At 39.7% G+C, this 20,775-nt stretch overlaps 1 protein-coding gene across 2 annotated transcripts in view; it reads left to right on the top strand.

Annotated features, from left to right (window-relative positions):
• HOOK3 (hook microtubule tethering protein 3) overlaps positions 1-20,775 on the top strand; it is a 139,557-nt gene that overhangs the window by 102,846 nt on the left and 15,936 nt on the right. For both annotated transcript variants that reach the window (XM_043981392.1, XM_043981394.1), the window contains exons 15-16: positions 7,536-7,676; positions 12,556-12,643. In XM_043981392.1, coding sequence (XP_043837327.1) covers positions 7,536-7,676; positions 12,556-12,643 — 229 coding nt within the window. The remainder of the gene's footprint in view (positions 1-7,535; positions 7,677-12,555; positions 12,644-20,775) is intronic.

A 20,775-nucleotide genomic window follows, 5' to 3' on the forward strand; every position in this document is an offset into this window, starting at 1 on the left:
TTGAATTTTCTTTCTTGAATTAGATTCTTCAGTTTGCCTGACCCATAGTGAGCCCTTGATAAAATTTTGTTGACTAACTTTATTGGAGACATGAAAAGTAGTAGTATTTTTCTTATTTCTAATAGTTCTGAAATACAAAGCTCTACATCCATATTTCCTGTCTCTTTAAGGAAGGAGATACATTTTTATATCTAATTGTTGAGCATCTTCTCTTAACCATAAGAAGCTGTGTAACTGAAAGGACATTAGACTTGTTCTCAGAAGACCTAGGCTCAATTCCCCACTCTGCTTCAAATCCTGTATGAGACTCATATAAACCCTGTGGTCCTCAATTTCCCATCTTTAAAATAAGGAGATTGTATTCAATGATCTTGTTGGAAATCCTCTTAGTTGAGAGGAATGGGACCTCTTTGGTGAGGTTTACTGCCACCAGGAATCCAATGAATATAGGTCAAAGATAAGAGGTCAGATTGGAAGCTAAGAAGTCTGTTAGCATGCTAAGAGAGACTGCTTTCTGGTAGCAGCTTTAGCTTCCTAATTTTTTAGGCTCACTTAAAGTACACAGCCAATCAGCAGTGTTCTTGAGTAACTTAGAATAGACAAAGGTCGGGCAGAGAAGGGGGAAATCATTCACAGGAGAAAGGGGGACTATTTGGAATCCATCTGTCAGGATTTGTTATCAAAATAAGAAAAAAGCTTAACTCTGTTCAGGGGCAAAAAGACAGGGGGAGATTACCAAATACTTTAACAATTGTTAAAGAAGTCCATTTAAAGAAAACTTCAAGTGTCTCTTCCAAGGACAACAAATAGTTGTTACAGCAGCAGATGGGACCATCTGCTTTACTGTGTCTTTGCATAGTTGTGTATTCTTCTTTCAGTAACTGTTGAAGACTTTCTACTATGAGACTGCTAGACAATTGGGGTATTTCTACATTATTAGTCCAAAGTGTTTTGAAATGATTGGGGATCTTGTTCTCCCCCTATACTATCTAAGATCCTGTAAAAAAAATTAACTAACTTAACTTAATCTAATCTGAAAAAAATTATATAATAATACTTATAAAAATTATAAATATATGAAAAATCATATCTTTAGAAAAATTATAATTGGGCCATAAGTCCTGTCACAGTCGCCATTCAAATGTAAAAAACTAATTTATGGCCTAATCTGGCTGGGGGGCCTAATCGTACTGAAGGACTAATCTGGGGATTTTTGACTGGCTGTCTGTCTGACTGCTATTAATTTAATATGGGCCATTTAAAAATTTCTCCACACTTGCTCTGCTCCCAAATTGATAAGCAAACGATTAAGAAGCCTTTTAATTAAATAATCAAAGCAGAATTTATTTATAAAAATCAATGTAAACAATATGGGTTAAGAAATGCAAATTATACAACCTGTCTGCTTTTTTTTTTTTTTTTTTAGTGAGGCAATTGGGGTTAAGTGACTTGCCCAGGGTCACACAGCTAGTAAGTGTTAAGTGTCTGAGGCCAAATTTGAACTCAGGTACTCCTGAATCCAGAACTGCGCCACCTAGCTGCCCCAACCTGTCTGCTTTTAATATAATATGGGCCGTTGTGCCTCTTGCCCTAGGGTATACTCCAGCTTTCTCCAACTTTTTCTCCTTCACTCCAGCTCCCCTGTGCTTTCACTGCTCAGCTGCTTTCTTCTAACTCCAAGTTCCTTTCACTTTGTCAACCCCCCTTACCGTCTAACTCTCCTCTCTGTACTGATGCCCTGAACCCCTGCATCTCTCTCACAGACCTCTTTGCGTTCTCCTAGTCCTCCGGTGTCCCGCTCTGTCCGTCTTCCCTGCCTGTCTTCTCCAACCCCCTCTTTCTCTAACTTCATTTTCTCCATCCTCCTGTACTGTGTCAATCTGTTCTCTTAATCTTCCGGCCTCTCCCAATCTCCCTATGTCTGCCTCCCTCAGCGTCTCTAGTGTCCCTTTTTATTAACACACTCTCTCTCTCTCTCAGGTGAAATCCCGGGCTGGTCACCCCCAGGGCTGAGCTGGGGGGGGGGTGGGTGAAGCAAACCCCAGCGTCTCTGAGGGTTTGCATGTGCCTCCCCACTATGTGCACCATCAGCACCATGGCTCAAGGTTTTCGGTTCTCAAAGCTTAGCCCAGCTCAGAGGCCCCCGCCCCCCCCCCCTCCCCTGCAGCTGAAGAGGAGGGGAAGGGGCCCTAGCTCCTCTTACACAGAAAAAACCCCTGAGGGCCTAAGGTTTTTTAATCTCAGCCCAAAGGCAGGGTCCCCAAATCAAAATAAATTTCCACAATCCCTTCTAGGTCTATATGCTATGATCCAGTGACTTCATATCATAGGTTTGGCTACATATCTGTTCTCCCTATGAGCCTCTAAGTTCCATGAAGGCAAGAACTGTCCTTTTTTATCCTTGTAGAGGCACTCAGTGGTTAATTAAATTGGAGTAAAAGGCTATATATCCTTTTTAAATTATACTTTGAAAAATATTGTTATGAGAGAAATTGGTGGGGGTTGAGGGTGTTGGGGTTTCTTAGGAATTCCTCTTTAAAGAATTATACCCTCAGGGGGCAGCTAGGTGGCGCAGTGGATAGAGCACCGGCCCTGGAGTCAGGAGTACCTGAGTTCAAATCTGGCCTCAGACACGTAACACTTACTAGCTGTGTGACCCTGGGCAAGTCACTTAACCCCAATTGCCTCACTAAAAGGAAAAAGAAAAAAAAAAGAATTATACCCTCTTGTACACAAATCCAATTGGAATAAAAAAAAATATGTTTTATTTGGGTGCTAGAGAAAGGAAACCGAGAGAGAAGTCCTTGGTCTTCTCATGGGGAGAAAGCATGGCACAGAGGCATGGTTCTCTAAGATACCTTTCTCCTCAAGTAGGACACAGGCCAATACTTTTATAGAGGACTCATGGTGATCCAATGGGGGATCATCTGACTAGGGAAAGTTCCCGTATTGGGGAAGGACCGTCCAGTCCCCATTCCCCCCCCCCCCCATGGTGGTTGGGAGAAGTTCAGCGAGAGGCAGCTCTGATCTCTCAGATTTTTGGAGCCATCTCAGTCCCCCTCACACCACAAAGACAGCAGCCACACCCAATGGGCCTATCTCTCCTGGTTCAAGGTGTGTCTCAAGGAGAAGAACCAAGTCAGCTGGCCAGGTCAAACTTCAGTAGTTCTACCCTATGACAGATATCATGGGAGAACTTTTGAAAATGTAAAAATACAAGAAATGTTATAAGGGAAAAAAGAAAAATCATTTTTCTCCTCACTGCAAACATCTGTTTTACATCTTTAAGGTAATTATTCCATTTACTGAAATAATAGTAATAGCTAACATTTATATGGCACCCACTATCTGCCAGACACTATATTACTATTATGTCATGTGATCCTCCCAACAACTGTGGGAGCTGGATCCTATTTGTCATCCCCATTTTACATATAAGGAAACTGAAACAAACAGATTAAGTGTCTTGGCAAAGGTCACACAGTCTATATAAGTTTCTGAGTCCGGATTAGAATTCAGGTCTTCCTTACTTCAGGCTTGCTGCTTTATCCAATCTCCCACTGAGCTGACATGTAGCTTTATGACCATGGACAAGTCATTTAACTTTGCAGAATCCGAGTTCCCTTATCTGTGAAATAAGAGTGAATTATTTGAGGGTGAATAAATTGATAAATTCCTTTCTAACTTTGACATTTTATAAACCTATCTTCTGGAGGAATATATTAAAACATCTCTTTATGAGAGCTGATAATTTAGATTATTTATATTTATTGTCTTTTTCATGAGTTGAGGAGAAGGGAGCAAGGAGGCTATTACAAAGTAGTAAGCTCATTAAGGGGAAGAACCATGTCTTATACATTTTTGTGTCCTTTGCAACATCTATCACAGTGCTTCTTTTCCTAATCTTTCATACAGTAGGCACTTAATAACAATTTGTTGAATGAGTAAATTATGTTAACATATCTAAGACCCACGTGTCTAAATCTGAAAAGAAGAGTATACTTAAAGTTCATTCATTAGAAAAACTCAGATGATGGAATTAATATGTTCAGATTATCTCTTCTTAAAAGTAAGAAAAGCTTTTAACATCTTGATCTCTTCAGTAATTATAGGACAGTGACAGTCCATTTATTTGAAATCTAGTTTGTGCCTTAAATGCATCACTACATGTTGATGTATTTTTTTTTACTTTTATTTTCTAAATTACATGTAAAAGCAAATTTTGACATTAATTAAAAAAAAAAAACTTTGTGTTCCAACTTCTCTTCCTCCCTCCCCTCCTACCCCCACCCCAAGGACTCAAACATTCAACATAAATTAAGTAGTCATGGCAAACAATTCTACCTTATCTAGGTTGTGAATGGAAACAGATAAAAACAAAACTTCAGATTAAGGAACTGTCAAAAAAAGATGTGTTTCAGTCTGTTTTCAGATACCATCAGTTCTTTCTCTGTAGATGTACTACAATTTTCCTAGGCTCTTCAGAGTTATATTGGATCATTGCCTTGCTGAAAATAACCACGTGCTTCCCAGCAGGTCATCTTACACTAATGCTGTTGTTTTGTATCTAGTACATTTCTCTCTGCTTCAGTTCATGTAGGTCTTTCCAGGTTTTTCTGATAGCATCCTGTTCATCACAATTTCTATATAGTACCTTGAACTTGATAGAGAATTTTCTTCACAATAGCCCAGCAGAGTAGGTACCGTACATTTTGACCTTGTAGTCAATCAACGTAACTATTTCCTTCCATCCCATTCCCTTCCAATATTTTTTCCATTGTCTACCTTATTTTGCCCTAATCCTCCTCATAAGTGTTTTGCTACTGACTGCCACCTCCCCCACTCTACCCTCCCTTCATTCACACTTCCCTCCTTATCCTCTTCCCTTCCTACTTTCCTGAAGGATTAAATAAATTACTCTTCCCTATTGAATGTGTGTGTGTTATTCCCTCCTTGAGCCTGCTCTGATGAGGTTATGGCCTTTGAGCTAATTCTGTTTTCTAAATTTTTCTTCCTCTCTCCATATGAAATCAAGCAATTCAATATATGTCATACATGTGGTGGTATGCAGAACATCTTTACCTTCCTCTAAAGTGTTTTGCTTTTTTACAGCTCCCTCCCACAAACTTCCCTTCCCTCCTCCTCCTCTCCCCCCAACCATCTCCCTCTCCTCCCACTTTTCCTCAGGGCAAAAATATATTACTTGGGGTAGCTAGGTGGCGCAGTGGATAGAGCACCGGCCCTGGAGTCAGGAGGACCTGAGTTCAAATTTGGCCTCAGACACTTAACACTTACTAGCTGTGTGACCCTGGGCAAGTCACTTAACCCCAATTGCCTCACTTAAAAAATATATATATTACTTTACCCACTTGAGTATGTATGTTATTCCCTTTTTGAGCTAATTCTGATTATAGTGAAGTTCACTCACTCCCCCTCTTCCCCTCCCCTCCATAGGCTTTTTTCTTGTTTCCTTCCTATGAGCTACTTCTCCCCATTCCACCTCTCCCCCCCCCCCTTCCCCAGTCTATTCCTCCTACCTCTCCCCCTTATTTTAAAGATGTTATCATGGGTTAGCTAGATGGCACAGTGGACAAAGCACCAGCCCAGGACCCAGGAGACCCAGAGTCCAAATCCTGCCCCAGACACCAGATTACCCACCTTGTTTGCTCCACAAAGAACAAGAATATACAAAAAATAAATGCTTTACAAATACCATCCCTTCATATTCATTTCAGACCTATGTCCTCTGTGTATTCCTTGCTGAAAAAGTTCTTATGGGTTGGAAGTATTATTTTCTCATATATGACTGTAAACTGTTTAATCTTTTAATGGCCCTCATGATTTCTTTTTCCTGTTTAACTTTTTATTATTCTCCAGGGGCTTGTATTTGAAAGTCAAATTTTCTATTCAGATCAGGTCTTTTCATCACAAATGCCTGAAAGTCTTTTTCGTTGAAATTCCATTTTTTCCCCTGAAAAATTATGTTCAGTATTTCTGGGTACATGATTTTTGGCTATAGTCCCAGTTCCTTTGCCCTCTGGAATATCATATTCCATGCCCTCCGGTCTTTTAATGTAGAAGCTGCCAGATCTTACTTTATCCTTATTGGAGCTCCACAGTATTTGAATTCCTTTTTTCTAGCTGCTTGCAGTATTTTCTCCTTGACCTGGGAGTTCTGGAATTTGGCTGTAATATTCCTGGAGGTTTTCCTTTTGGGATCTCTTTCAGGAGGTGATCTGTGGATTCTTTCCATTTCTATTTTAGTTTCTGCTTCTAGAATATCAGGACAGTATTCCCTCACAATCTCTTGGAGGATGGTGTCTAAGCTCTTGTTTTGGTCGTGGTTTTCAGGTAGACCAATTATTTTCAAATTATCTCTCCTGGCTTTGTTTTCCAAGGAGATATTTCACATTGCTCTCTATTTTTTCATTCAGTTGGATTTGCTTTACTGTGTCTTGGTTTCTCATAAAGTCACTAGCTTCCATTTGTTCAAACCTAATTCTTAGGCAACTGTTTTCATCAGACAGTTTTTTAATCTCCTTTTCCATTTGGTTTTTCAGACTGTTGGCTTTTTTCTCATGACTCTGCTACATCACTCTCATTTCTATTTCCATTCTTTCTTCCCTCTCTATCTTCTTCTATCTCTCCTATTTTTTCTTCAAAGTCCCTTTTGAGAGCTTCCATGGCCTGAGACCAGTTCATATTTTTCTTGGCAGCTTTGGATATAGGGGCCTTATGGTTGATTTCTTCATCTGAGGCTGCACTTTGATCTTCCTTGTCGCTGAAATAGCTTTCTGTAGTTTTGTATTTTCTTTGTTTGCTCATCTTTTAATTGATTTTAAGCCCTCCACTGTTGGGGGGGGGGGGCTGCTTCTTGGCTCCAGAGAGTCCCAGGTGTTTTGGTTTGAGGGAGGGCCGGTTTTGCTCTCGCCTGGCCTGTTCTCTGGTCCAGAGATAACCTCAAACCTACTTACTAAACAACCAACCAGCAAAGCTTTCTGTGGTGTGGTTTTTAGCTTTAGATGAGCCTGTGTACCTCCCCCACCTGAGCCTCCCACCACTCAGGATTTCTTCCTGGTTACCTGCTGGGGTGGGACAGCCGAATTCTTTCCCTATCCCACTGGTACCCCTCCAGTTTCTGTCCACCCCCCCATCCAGCCGATCCACTCTCACCCAATCGCATGCTCAGCTCCAGAAGACACCAGTGCTGTAGCAGATTCAGAGGCTACAGGCTAAATTCTTCCAGCGGCATGTCTGGTGTGTCTGTCAGCTTGATAGCGGGGTTAGACTTTACTTGTGGTCCCGCACAGCCCCCTGAAATCTATCTATAGCTAGAGAATAATCTCAGCCCATATTTTTTTTGTGTTTTTCTGCTTAGGGGTTCTTTTATTGCTGTTTTTGGGGTGATTGTATCAGGAGCTCTGTGCGTTTAATGTCTTTCCTCTGCCATCTTGGCTCCACCCCCCCTCTGTATTTTTAATAATTATGTTATAAACACTTAACAATTCATTTCCATTTTTATTTTACCTATCCAGGGAGAAACTTATTCGTCTTCAGCATGAAAATAAGATGTTAAAACTTAATCAAGAGGGGTCTGATAATGAGCGCATTGCATTATTGCAGAGCCTGCTCGATGATGCAAATCTACGTAAGAATGAGCTAGAGACAGAAAACAGGTAGGAAAAATATTAAAACAGTACTTAACTCATCCTATTTCTCTCATTTTTATTCTTAACTGACTGAATATCAGTGATTAAGAAATCATTGTGTTCCAGAATCTTTTATGGCCAGTATCATCTTAACAGTTGTTAGACCATGTCACTTCTCTTACCCACCCCCCAACCCCCAGGCTAATTTGACTTTACCCCTAATGATAGAAATATCAAAATCTTCAATTTGCTATTTTCTTTTGGGGGCAGAGGGATTGTTGGATAGAGAAAAATAGATTGCATTTGTACTATAGAAGATTCATGACTAGACATTTCATGTTTTGCAAGTTGTAATCCAGAATGCTTGGAAAATATCCTTCCTTTTTATGGTAATTAGTTGACATAGGTTATTTCACTTAAATTTTTTAAAAATTTTATTTCTTGGGGCAGCTGGGTAGCTCAGTGGATAGAGCACTGGCCCTGGAGTCAGGAGGACCTGAGTTCAAATCCGGCCTCAGACACTTAATTACTTAATGTGACCCTGGGCAAATAAGTCACTTAACCCCAATTGCCTCACCAAAAAAAATATTTCTTTCACTTAATAGAAATCCATTTTCTCTTACAAATACATGGCGGGGGGCCACTATCCACCTGGTTCTGGAAGGCTAGCTCACCCAAAGAATTAGAGGCTCACAGTGATATTTTTTTTTTTTTTTGGCGAGGCAATGAGGGTTAAGTAATTTGCCCAGGCTCATACAGCTAGTAAGTGTCAAGTGTCTGAGGCTGGATTTGAACTCAGGTCCTCCTGAATCCAGAGAATAAAAAGATTAGGAGAGAGGAATACATGGCCAAGAGATAGAATCACAATGGAGACTCTCTCACTGAGTAAAAAAAGAACCGGTCTCTTTATATGTTTACAAACAAAGCCAAGTAAGGAGATTACAAAACAACTGGGGAAGGGGTGCCTGGAGTTTGAAAAATGGGCTATCAGTAAGATATACAGCACTCATCATGCTGGTGTCCAAGGGACCAAACTATGGAACTTGCTTATTGCCTTTTTTTCCTTGCAGACCTTGGTATGATTACCAGTGTTTACACCATACCAGGGTCTTAACACATTCCTTAACACATTTTTTCACTTCTAGATTCTTTGATTTCAATGTCCAAGGTTTACAGATTTCTTAGGGGTTGTGGTCTCTTAAGTTTCTTGGGGTCCCACATGCCATTATATACACATCGCATTGAGAAATAACCCTTGTAACAAATGTGCATAGTCACCAAACAAATTCCCCCTAACTCACAGAAGAGAGTGAGACTATTTTCCAGCGACGGCAGTTGGGATTACCTGCTGATCAGGCTGAGAGAGGAGCTCAGCACTTGGCCTGGACCCAGCCAGGAACAGACCACACCTCCAGTACCTCAGAGTCTTGGATGCCAGCAGTTTCTTCTGAGGCTCAGCTTGAGGACCAGTAAGGGGGTTCGGCATTTGATCAGGGTGAAGTGACTGGAGTCTCTGCTGGAGTTGGGGTAAAGCACCCTGGTTCTGAACCAGTGGGCCAAATCGAGTACTGGTGGCCCCGTGGGGGAGGGGCATAGTGACACCAAGCTTCTTACCATAGAGAATCAGATTTCAATCAGACATCTGCTTCTGGGTTGAGATGAGTAGGCAAAGAAAACAGCAGACAATAGACAGCTTCTGTGGGAGAGGGGTAGACCAGAATATACCGTCAGAAGAAGATAATATCCAAGGCTTCAAAGAAAAATATGAATTGGTCTCAGGCCATGGAAGCGCTCAAAAAGGACTTTGAAGAGAAAGTAGGAGAGAGAGAAGAAACATTTAGAGAGATGGAGGAAAGAATGGAAAGAGAAATGAGAGCAATGCAGGAGAGTCATGAGAAAGAAGTTAATTGCTTGAAAAGCCAAATGGGAAAGGAGATACAAAAGCTCTCTGAAGAAAATAATTGTCTAAGAATTAGGATTGAACAAATGGAAGCTAGTGACTTTATGAGAAACCAAGACACAGTAAAGAAAAACCAAATGAATAAAAAAATAGAGGGCAATATAAAATTCTCCTTGGAAAAACAGCTAACCTGGAAAATAGATCCAGAAGAGATAATTTGAAAATAATTGGACTACCTGAAAACCATGATCAAGGAAAGAGCTTAGACATCATCTTCCTAGAAATTGTCAGGGGATATTGTCCTGATATTCTAGAAGCAGAAGGTAAAATAGAAATTGAAAGAATCCACCAATAACCTCTAGAAAGAGATCTCATGGGGCAGCTAGGTGGCACAGTGGATAGAGCACCGGCCCTGGAATCAGGAAGACCTGAGTTCAAATTCGGCCTCAGACACTTAACACTTACTAGCTGTGTGACCCTGGGCAAGTCACTTAATCCCAATTGCCTCACCAAAAAAAAAAAAAGAGAGAGAGAGATCCCAAAAGGAAAGCTTCCAGGAATATTATAGCCAAATTCCAGAGATCCCAGGTCAAGGAGGAAATACTGCAAGCAGCTACAAAAAAGGAATTCAAATACTGTGGTGCCACAGTCAGGATAACACAAGATCTAACAACTTCTACATTAAAGTACCAGAGGGCAAAGGAACTGGGACTACAACCTAAAATCACCTACCCAGCAAAACTGAGTATAATGTTTCATGAGGAAAAAATGGGACTTCAGTGAAAAAGAGAACTTTCAGGCATTCATGATGAGAATAGATGGGGTGACCACCTGACAAGGGAAAGTTCCTTTTGGGGGGTAGGGTGGAGGAAGCCAGAATGAGGGGAGGTGGTCCTGACTTCTGGAATTATCTCATTCCCAGGTTGGCACCACTTAATCTCCCTTGTTTCTTCTTCTTTTTTTTTAACATCACCTTTATTTCCAAATGTTTTTTGTTTTTTGATGAGGCACTTGGGGTTAAGTGACTTGCCCAGGGTCACACAGCTAGTAAGTGTTAAATGTCGGAGGCCAAATTTGAACTCAGGTCCTCCTGACTCCAGGGCCAGTGCTCTATCCACTGCGCTACTTAGCTGCCCCTCCCTTGCTTCTTAGGTGTATCTGTCCTTTAATTTAGCTTCTCAAGGAGAAAATTTTCTGAGTAGAAAACTTCTGAGGTGACCCAGACCCATATTACCCTTCAAATAAGACCTTTTCTCCTTTGATTCCTTTGGCATGTAGACCTAGTCTTGATGTTACCATGTCAAAGTTTAGTTGACTTTTGGAGTATAGTTCCAATTTGCTTTCCAGAATGGCTCCACAAATATTATGTTCATGTACCTGTTTTCCCATAGCCCTTCAACATTAGTCATTTTCTTTTTTTTTTTTATCAGCTCTGTTAATCCTATAGGTCTGAGGTGAAACCTCGAGAGTTATTTTAATTTACGTTTCTCTAATTATTGGTTATTTGAAACTTCTTTTCATATTACTCTCGATAACTTGAATTTCTTCCCTTAAGAATTGTCCCTTGATTTCTATTAACGATTTATCAGTTGGAGAATGGCTTATTCTTATAAATTTGAATAACTTCTCTATATATCTTGGAAATGAAACCTCAATCAGATAAATTTGCTTTAAGTTTTTACCCAGTTACCCAGTATCCTTTTGATTTTAGCATTGATTTTATTTTTTGTTTCATGTGTTAGTCTAAAAATTAATGAAACAATTAATATAATAACAGAGTTAAGTTCTTTAATCCAGGCAGAGGAATTATAACTTGGAGTATCACAAAGCAAGTTGCTAGGAATATACAAAGATGGGAAGTGGGGACAGGGCTTATATGGGGTAACAGAATGGAAAGGGGGATGAGACTGCCCATGGGAAGAATAAGTTTCTCACAGTTTCACAAGGTAAGTTGTTTCACATAACAAGCAGAAGTACATAAAGAAAGCTTGGGAATTTCTGAAGGGGAAAATTTGGGAGAGCTACAGAATAATCAGAAGCTAGAACTGATTAAGTTTGGTCAACCCCATGCAATTCATTGGCTTTGGAATTGGAGAATAGGTGAGGACCAGTCAGTCCTTAGTAAAATGTGTTTGTCACATGTAAACAAAATTGTCCATTTTATCTTCTTTGATGTTTTCTATCATTTGTTGTAAGCTTACGTTTAAAGAATGTTCAGATTCAGCTACCCATTGAAAAGTGGCTCTTTTAAGTTTTAAACCTATAGTTTTGAATTATTGTAGTGTAAAGAACATTTGTGTTAAGGGCTAAAATTCTAGCTAGTCTGTCTAAAATATCCAATGAGTGGTCGCCAATAAATTATAAGGTTTAGCAAGAGTTAGACTTTTAAGCGTTTATTAAGGAGAATAAGAATTTGGTAAAGAGAGAGAGAAAGGCCTAGATTCCTATCTATTAAAGGGAAAGCACATTTCTAGCTCCACTCTCCACCAGAGTCCAAAGGCCAGAGAGTGAGACTGCGCGCCAATCTCTTCCTTCCTCCTCCCACTAGCCCGCGTCACTTCCTGACGCCAAAGAAAAGATTCCTGGTCTTGCCCTCAAAGACCTTTGCTTCATGGGCGGAACTCTTCTACAGTAAGTCTCCAGCAGGTGGTGTTATTCCAATCGTTACACTTGAATTGGAGGCAGGGAGGGGATGAATTTAAACTGCTCTATGACATACTTTATATACAATCTGGGGCAATTCGTTTCATCTACACCTTTCTGGGTCTCCATTTCTTCGTATGTTTGCGCTTTACTTGATAAGAGTCCTTATGAGGAAAACATCTTCTAAATCCTCAGTTGTTATAATTTGTGAGCCATTTTTATGATCTACAATCCATTCCCACTGACAAAATAAGAGTATTTTTGTATGCTTTACTATTTCTTATCTCCAATTTTGCATCATAAAGGAAAAAGAAGGTATAAATTATCCTGAACCCACAGAATAAGGTGTTTGTTTATTTCTAGACTGGTGAATCAAAGACTTCTAGAAGTACAGTCACAAGTTGAAGAATTGCAGAAATCTTTACAGGAACAAGGCTCAAAAGCAGAAGATGTAAGTGTTCATAATACATATTTAAGAATTTTTAGCAATTGCATATTAATGAAAAAACTTAGAACTGAAGGTTTTGTTTTGTTAATTTTTTTTTAATTTCTCATGGCTCTCCAAAGAAATTAGAAATATTTCCTATTTTTTAAATTCCCTGAAAGAATCAGAGGGACTCTTTCCTAGGTTTACTCTGCCACAACTTGGATTGTGAAGGGGATGGCATTTTCTTTACATGAAAATGCAGTCTTTTCCCCCATCTCACCTTTTACAATGTTTGCCTACAACGAATGTGCTACAGTGTTAACACTATTCATCTCTATTCATAGACACAAAATAGTTTTTCTCTTTAATGCAAAAGGTACTATGAGAAACTTTGTGGTTATGATTAAGATTTATAGCTTATTAATGTTAACCTGTAAATTAAGGAAACAATCAATATAGGAGAAATAAGGTCTTTAATCGGGGCGGAGGAACTATATAGCTCATGGTGTCACAAAGCAATATAACAGAGTTAAGTTCTTTAATCCAGGCAGAGGAATTATAACTTGGAGTATCACAAAGCAAATTGCTAGGAATACCCAAAGATGGGAACCAAGCACAGGATATTTATGGGGTAACAGAACAAAAGGGAACCAAAAGACTACTCCAGAGTGGGGTACAGAAAATACTAACTACTTAATGTAAATGAACCTTTGACAGAAGAAACTATGGAACTGCTCCTGAGTTAAGTATAGACACTACTTAACTCAAAATAGAAACTACTTAGTGTAGGTGGATCCTTTTATATAATAACAAAGTCCAGGGAATAAGGTATGGGAAAGTCCATAAGGGGATCAGGAGTCTGGAATTGACAAAGACTGGTTAGCTCTAAGCAATTCATCTGCCTGGGTGGGGATCAGTCAGTTCTCAGTAAATTTGTAGTTATCATTAATAAGACTTTAACAAATTCATTAACTTCTTCAGGCAAGTATGCAAGAGGGGGACTTGGTTTTATTCAGTGCTCTGCAGAAAGATAACTGGATTTTCGTAATCTGTTATTTTAACAGGCTAATTCTTTTCTTTGGTGGGCCAATTTGTTTTACTTTGCTTTTTTGCTTTTTAGCCTTTGAGGTAGAGTAAGTTTTAGCAGTCATTTAACTTGACTTACAAAGACTTCTGAGATTTCTCAGAACAATAGATACAGAGTGAAGACATTATCATCAAAATTCTTAGAATTGTCATGTCTGAAAGTGTACTACTACCAACAAATTTGTCTTATTTAAAATTCTATATTGGGTTTTGTCTTACTTGAATAACCCTATTCTTAATGCCATATATAACTCCAGTCTTGAATGTAATTGATTATAGATATTAGAGGCAACTGAGTAGAAGCAGAACCTGTCCTTGTACCTCTGAGCTAATTGTCATTATGACCCTGTGTCCAGCTGGTGGGTGTGATGTTTAAAATGTGATGTGTGGGGGCGGCTGGGTGGCACAGTGGATAGAGCACTGGCCCTGGACTCCGGAGTACCTGAGTTCAAATCCAGCCTCAGACACTTGATGCTTACTGGCTGTGTGACCCTGGGCAAATCACTTAACATTGCCCCGCAAAAATTTTAAAAAATTAAAAATAAAATAAAAAATAAAAATGTGATGTGTGTGTCCTTACCTGCCCCCCCCCCAATTTGGGGGGAGGGAACTAGCTAAGATTTACTGATAAATTCAGCAACAGTTTAGGCTTTTAAGTATTTATTAAAGTGTATTAGAAGTTAGTGAAGAGAAAGAGTGAGCCCAGGTCTCTGAAAGAATGGAAAAACCTAGCTCAGATTTATGCAGGATAGATAGAGAGAAAGCCCTCCTCTACTTAGCAGCTCACTCTTCCAAAGAGAGAGTCCCAGCTGGTTCTCCTTGAAGCCCCCCATGGAGCAGGAAGCAGGGCAGTCCCCACACACAGCTCCAAGCTAATTGGCTGGTCCATTGATTGACATGAGTTACAGGTGGTTCTATGAATAGAGGTAACTTCCAGATGCCAGATGACCTATAGAAAAGGTCATCTTACAATGTCTTTCTCGGCAGGGGTGGTGCCCTGGTTCTCACATGGGTAACCAAAAATGGAGGCTCACAGGCTGTTTTTACCTCCTCTCATCCCTAAAATGAAATGGTCCCTCCCTTTTTCAAGGGTTCAAGAACTGACTAATCCAGATGTACTATTCCCACCCCTCTGCCTGATTTTTCCCATGGGAAAAATCTCTCTAGCTGAACTTTCCCATGCTAACCCTCACCAAGGGATACACTCTACCAGACAGTTCTAAATTAGCATTTGATTTAATCCTTGAGAGGAGACAACCCATCCCCCAATTCCTCACAATTCCTCCTCTTTTATTTTTTACTATTGGGCTCCTCTCATTCCATTTATTGAATACCTCCTCTGCCTCTGAATTAGCCCTAGAAGAAAAGGGATAACATTTTCCATTTCCCAAACCAGGATTCCATCTATCCCATCCAGGTGGTGTCAACCCCTGAATTTTCTGCAAGGCCATCCTGTTTTCCCAAGCCATTTTGTTAGTTACAGCCAGTTGTTCAGAAATACCCTGTACAGCATCCCTTCAAGTCTGGTTTTGTTCCTTGGAAAATTCTATAACAACCCCAAGGTATAACACAAGGAACAATTCTCAATGACTACCAAGACTACAACATCAAGTATGGTTAACCATATTAGCTAATACCAAGTTTCTTTGTAATTTCAGTAACACACTCCCAGTGTCCATTCAGTTAGCAATTTCATCGTGGATCTCAGATGTCCCATAAAACTGTCTGGTCTCTGGAACTACTTTTCTTGGGGCACTCTGGAAGATGTCTTGTCATCAGGGCACTTCTCTAGTAGATTTACTTCTCAGATTTGCATGTAGAGACTCCTCAGATGTTCCTATTAAAATCTCAATACAATACAGATCTCAATACAAATTGGTATAGTCTCTCAAATTCTACTCCCCCAATAACTATTCCATTTTGTAAAAACTATTTCCAAAAAAAAACAAAAAAACTACTTCAAACATTATGGTTCTGATCTTGTTAATAAGAGGACTATCAAAATCAAGGTCCCATAGTTTACCTGAACCTTAAAAAATTTATAACATGACTGCCCCCCCCCCATATTGTTTACAGCTTTATCCAATTCTATCTTTAACAAACATTATTAACAACCGGCCCAGGGGTTACCATTACCTTGATACCTGCAGGTAAATGTGTCAAAATACCACAGAAGGGGCAGCTAGGTGGCACAGTGGTTAGACCACCGGCCCTGGAGTCAGGAGTACCTGAGTTCAAATCCGGCCTCAGACACTTAACACTTGCTAGCTGTGTGACCCTGGGCAAGTCACTTAACCCCAATTGCCTTACTTTAAAAAAAAAAATACCACAGAAAGCAGAACTCTTAAATCTTTCCAAATTACATATATATCAATTTGACCAACAGTTCTTCAAAAATTCTTACTTAATTATTTACGATCTAATCCTCACATAAAACTTAGGTTACAAAATACCTTTATAAGAAAATGATCACAAATGAACTTACATAGAAGTTACCAAGTTAACTTCAATTGTAGTAAAAGACTTAGGATGACACTTAAGCAATTAATTTCAAAATAGTTCATGTCAAATAAGTTGTCCATAATAAACCATGTTTGTATTACAGGACATGTTCTACAGACAGATGTTATTTCCACATTATATAATAAACTTAAAATAGAATTGACTTTTCATCAGGTGTAACAAAACATTCTATAAATTACCCTCCTCTGCTTTTCTTGAAACAAACTTGAGATGTTTCTGATTCAGTTTTAAAAAGCATAACTAGGGGGCAGCTAGGTGGCACAGTGGATAAAGCACCAGTCCTGGATTCAGGAGGACCTGAGTTCAAATTTAGCCTCAGACACTTGATACTTACTAGCTGTGTGACCCTGGGCAAGTCACTTAACCCTCATTGTCCCTCAAAAAAAAAAAAAGAAAGTAAAAGGCATAACTAATAACAGATGACAAAGCTGAATGCTTTTACATTCTAGTTGTTTAGAATCTGAAAGGGGTTAGAATTTCTTTTTTTCCTTTGTGTGTGTGTGTGTGTGTGTGTGTGTGTGTGGCATTTGGGGTTGAGTGACTTGCCCAGGGTCACATAGCTAGTAAGCGTCAATCGTCTGGGGCCGGATTTGAACTCAGGTACTCCTGACTCCAGGCCTGATGTTCTATCCACTGTGCCATCTAGCTTGCCCTGGGGCTAGAATTTCTAAGGCAAGTAGCTTGAATCTTATACCTGCATCTCACCCAGATATTAACAGTATTAACCTAGGGATGAAGAGACAATATTGTGTTCATGCTAATCAAGTGACATGATCGTAGGAATTTGCCATAAAAGAGGAGAGGCAGTGCTCTCAGGGAATAATACTTTCCCAAACTCAATGTTTATTCCAAGCAGAAGTTCTGCAGACAGCCAGGTTTCTTGAGTCAGGCTCAAAGTCAGCTAGGTGGGATCCATATGACACTTTGGGGGAACTGAACCAGGAGAAATCTACCCCAACTCTTGCCAAAGTCATTCTCCCAGCCTTTCCCATCATAGTCGACCATCTGCTGCTATTCATGCTATCTAAAACCTCTCAGGGTTGCTGACATCATGACTGTTTATTGGCTCAGGAATAATGTCCTACAATGACAATACCAATTAATGTCATAAAGAGTCCCATAATGTCTTTTTTTTTTTTTTTTTTTTTTTAGCGAGGCAATTGGGGTTAAGTGACTTGCCCAGGGTCACACAGCTAGTAAGTGTTAAGTGTCTGAGGCTGGATTTGAACTCATGTACTCCTGAATCCAGGGCCGGTGCTCTATCCACTGCGCCACCTAGCTGCCCCCACATAATGTCTTAAATAGCAAACTTGAACAGTCAGCACTTAAGTGAATTCACTTAATATATCCTAAGTAGCAAATATTAACTATACATGTACCCATATTAAGTTAACACTTTTGATCCCTGAGTTAACACTACACAAATGAATCTGCCTTGAGATACTCAATAATAAACAACAAAAGAGTTGGAATGAGTGTAATTAATCCCAAATTACATACAGAGAATAGACTAGAAAATGTTTCATATAATACTACAGTAAAACAGGTTCAGCTATTAACCACGTAAGCATAAACATAGGATACTACCCTCAGAATTCCTTTAAACAATGGGAACATCTTAACTAGTTTGCATGTGTTTCTACACATGTTCTAATTTCAAATAACAATCATAGGTAGCTAAACTCCTATTTCCTATTAAGGTGATTTAAGACAATTCATAAGTTACCAATGATCGCTAGTATATCTTATACATATCAAATTCAGTCACTACTTTAACTATTGCTTAATACCAATAAATTCGGTTTAAAACAGCAAGATCTTTTTCACAGCTTAGTGCTGTAATTTAGATGCTCTAGTATTAATTTAATAACCAATTAATTCAGTATTGCAATAACAAAGTTCTACTTTGTTTACTCTTTTTTTTTTAAGTGAGGCAATTGGAGTTAAGTGACTTGCCCAGGGTCACACAGCTAGTAAGTGTTGTGTCCAAGGTTGGATTTGAACTCAGGTACTCCTGAATCCAGGGCCGGTGCTCTATCCACTGCACCACCTAGCTGCCCATGTCTACTCTTATAATAGAAATATGCCATGAGAGTTACAAGGACACACCAAATCTAAGAATTAAACTCAAATTTTCAGATATTTAGGGTCTTAGAAAAGCTTTTTCCATCCATTAATTAAAATCACACATTATAGTAGCTTTGGACAAAATTGTTATCAATATCAAATTGTCTGCAACAAATTAGCTTACAATAAAATAGCAGGCCCTCTAAATCACACAGGTGTTAATTGAACATGCACACATTATATCCTAAATATATATGTATGTATATATTTTTTTCTTTTTTCTAAGAAACGGCTTAAAATTTTTCCTGATGTTAAAAAGGAATATTTACCAAACCTTCATGAGATAAAATGCTCTTAACATGCTAAATCTCTCTCTCTCTCTCTCTCTCCTTTTTCCTAAAACATAATCACACCATTAGACTGAAAACAGCAAAATCTTACATACTTGCATTCTGCTGATATCTTCTGATTGCAATAAGAAATAAAGTTTTCACCAGAAGACACACACATGTAAGAGGTTTCACATAACAGCTGATACCATTGTTTACCAATTTATACACTATAAGAAAACCTAGAAACATAATACCTTAAAGCATTAAGAATTTTTGAAACTTGTAACAAAACCCATCAATTACCAATCCACCCCTTGGGGAGACAAGACCAGGTGTGGCTGCTGCCCCCATGGTGCCAGGGGGAGAGAGAGAGATGGCCCTAGAGATCCTGAACCGCCCCTCACCCAACCTCTCTCAGCCACCACCAGTGGGGGGATGGTCCTCCCCCAACTAAACCCTTATTTCACTCCAGTCGGATTTGTATGTAAGAGAGTACAATTCTTCCAAGAGGAATTCCTAAGAATCCCTATAACAATTTTCTTATAACAATTTACTCTATATCTTACACACAAAATCATTTATATATGCTAAGCAATTTACAATCGTGTGATCCTCACAACCCTGGGAGGTAAGCTTTATTCCAGAAAAGTAAACTGACTAGTAGATCTCTTAATGCCAAATCTTCTTAATTTTCCATAATAATCCTGATAGAAGAGCACACAGTCAGACCACATTATTTCTTTTAGGGCAGATTTTGGTCTAAATCAAATCAGCTGTGGATTTATAATAACCACTCATAACATTTTAATTTCTATGGTCTAATGCTCCTCATTTGCAAAAGAAAGAAAAAATCATTCATAAATTCACATAATTCCCCTGCAAAAGATGCATAGTGATGACTTCCCCACCATGAAAAAAAATTAATTTCCTAACAAGCTAAAGCCAAAATGTGCTGGCTTTTCCTTCCTCCCCACAGCAGTCCCTTGGTCCCAAGGCTTTGCGGCTTTCAGGCAAGGAATCCAGCTGAATGCTGAAAGGGTATGGCCCGCTTCAACCTAGACAGCATGAACAGACACTTCAGACTCCATATCCCATAATCTACCTCCATACCAATTTCTAGTCCCCTACGCCTTAAATCCTGTCTATGAAGAAAAGGGAGGGAAAAATTGTTAAACTCTCCTATTGCCAATTCCCAGACCTGGGGATCTAGGGTGAAATTGGGTCAGCAGTGATAACTCCATACCCATTTTGCCTATAGAGTTCAAGCCTTCTCTCTGTCCTGAACCTCTTAAATACTCAGAGCATCTTTCCTTCCCATTCCATTGGTGAAACCCATCCAACTTTCACCAGCTGGAAACCAAAGACAGAGTTTGAAAGTATTACTGAGATAAGGCGATACATCTTCTCATGGAGCCCAGGAGGGAAACAGAGCTGAGACCAGCTGCCCCTGGTAAGGCCCATGCCTCCGGAAAGCTGCTTTCTCTGAAGCTGCCTTCACTCAGTGGGTTTAAAAATAATTGTATTTGGCAGGGCAGCTAGGTGGCACAGTGGATAAAGCATTGGCCCTGTATTCAGGAGGACCTGAGTTCAAATCCGGCCTCAGCCACTTGACACTTACTAGCTGTGTGACCCTGGGCAAGTCACTTAACCCTCATTGTCCCACACACACAAAAAAAAGATAATAATAATAATTGTAGGGGTGGCTAGGTGGCGCAGTGGATAAAGCACCGGCCCTGGATTCAGGAGTACCCGAGTTGAAATCCAGCCTCAGACACTTGACACTTACTAGCTGTGTGACCCTGGGCAAGTCACTTAACCCCCATTGCCCCACAAAAAAAAAAATAATAATAATTGTATTTGGTTGATTTACTCAGCCTCCAGCTCATCATCCCAAACTCTAGCCCAATGGCCCAGATTTCCAAGTCTGCTCCTGGCAGCAAGAGCAGGGTCTTTGGGCAGGGCAATTCCTACCCCTCCCCCCATTCCCATAACCTTTCATTCCTTCTGATTGGTGGGGGCTGGGACCTTTCCAGTCCATTTCCTGAGCCAGGGGGCCAAAGCTTTCCCACTGAATTCTTATTGTTCCCAGAGCCATGATACCCACTCAGACATCTCCCTTATAAATAGAACATTTTGTCAGTTGCAGCT

The sequence above is a fragment of the Dromiciops gliroides genome, chromosome 2 (genome assembly GCF_019393635.1).
Source record: "Dromiciops gliroides isolate mDroGli1 chromosome 2, mDroGli1.pri, whole genome shotgun sequence".
Classification (NCBI taxonomy): domain Eukaryota; kingdom Metazoa; phylum Chordata; class Mammalia; order Microbiotheria; family Microbiotheriidae; genus Dromiciops; species Dromiciops gliroides.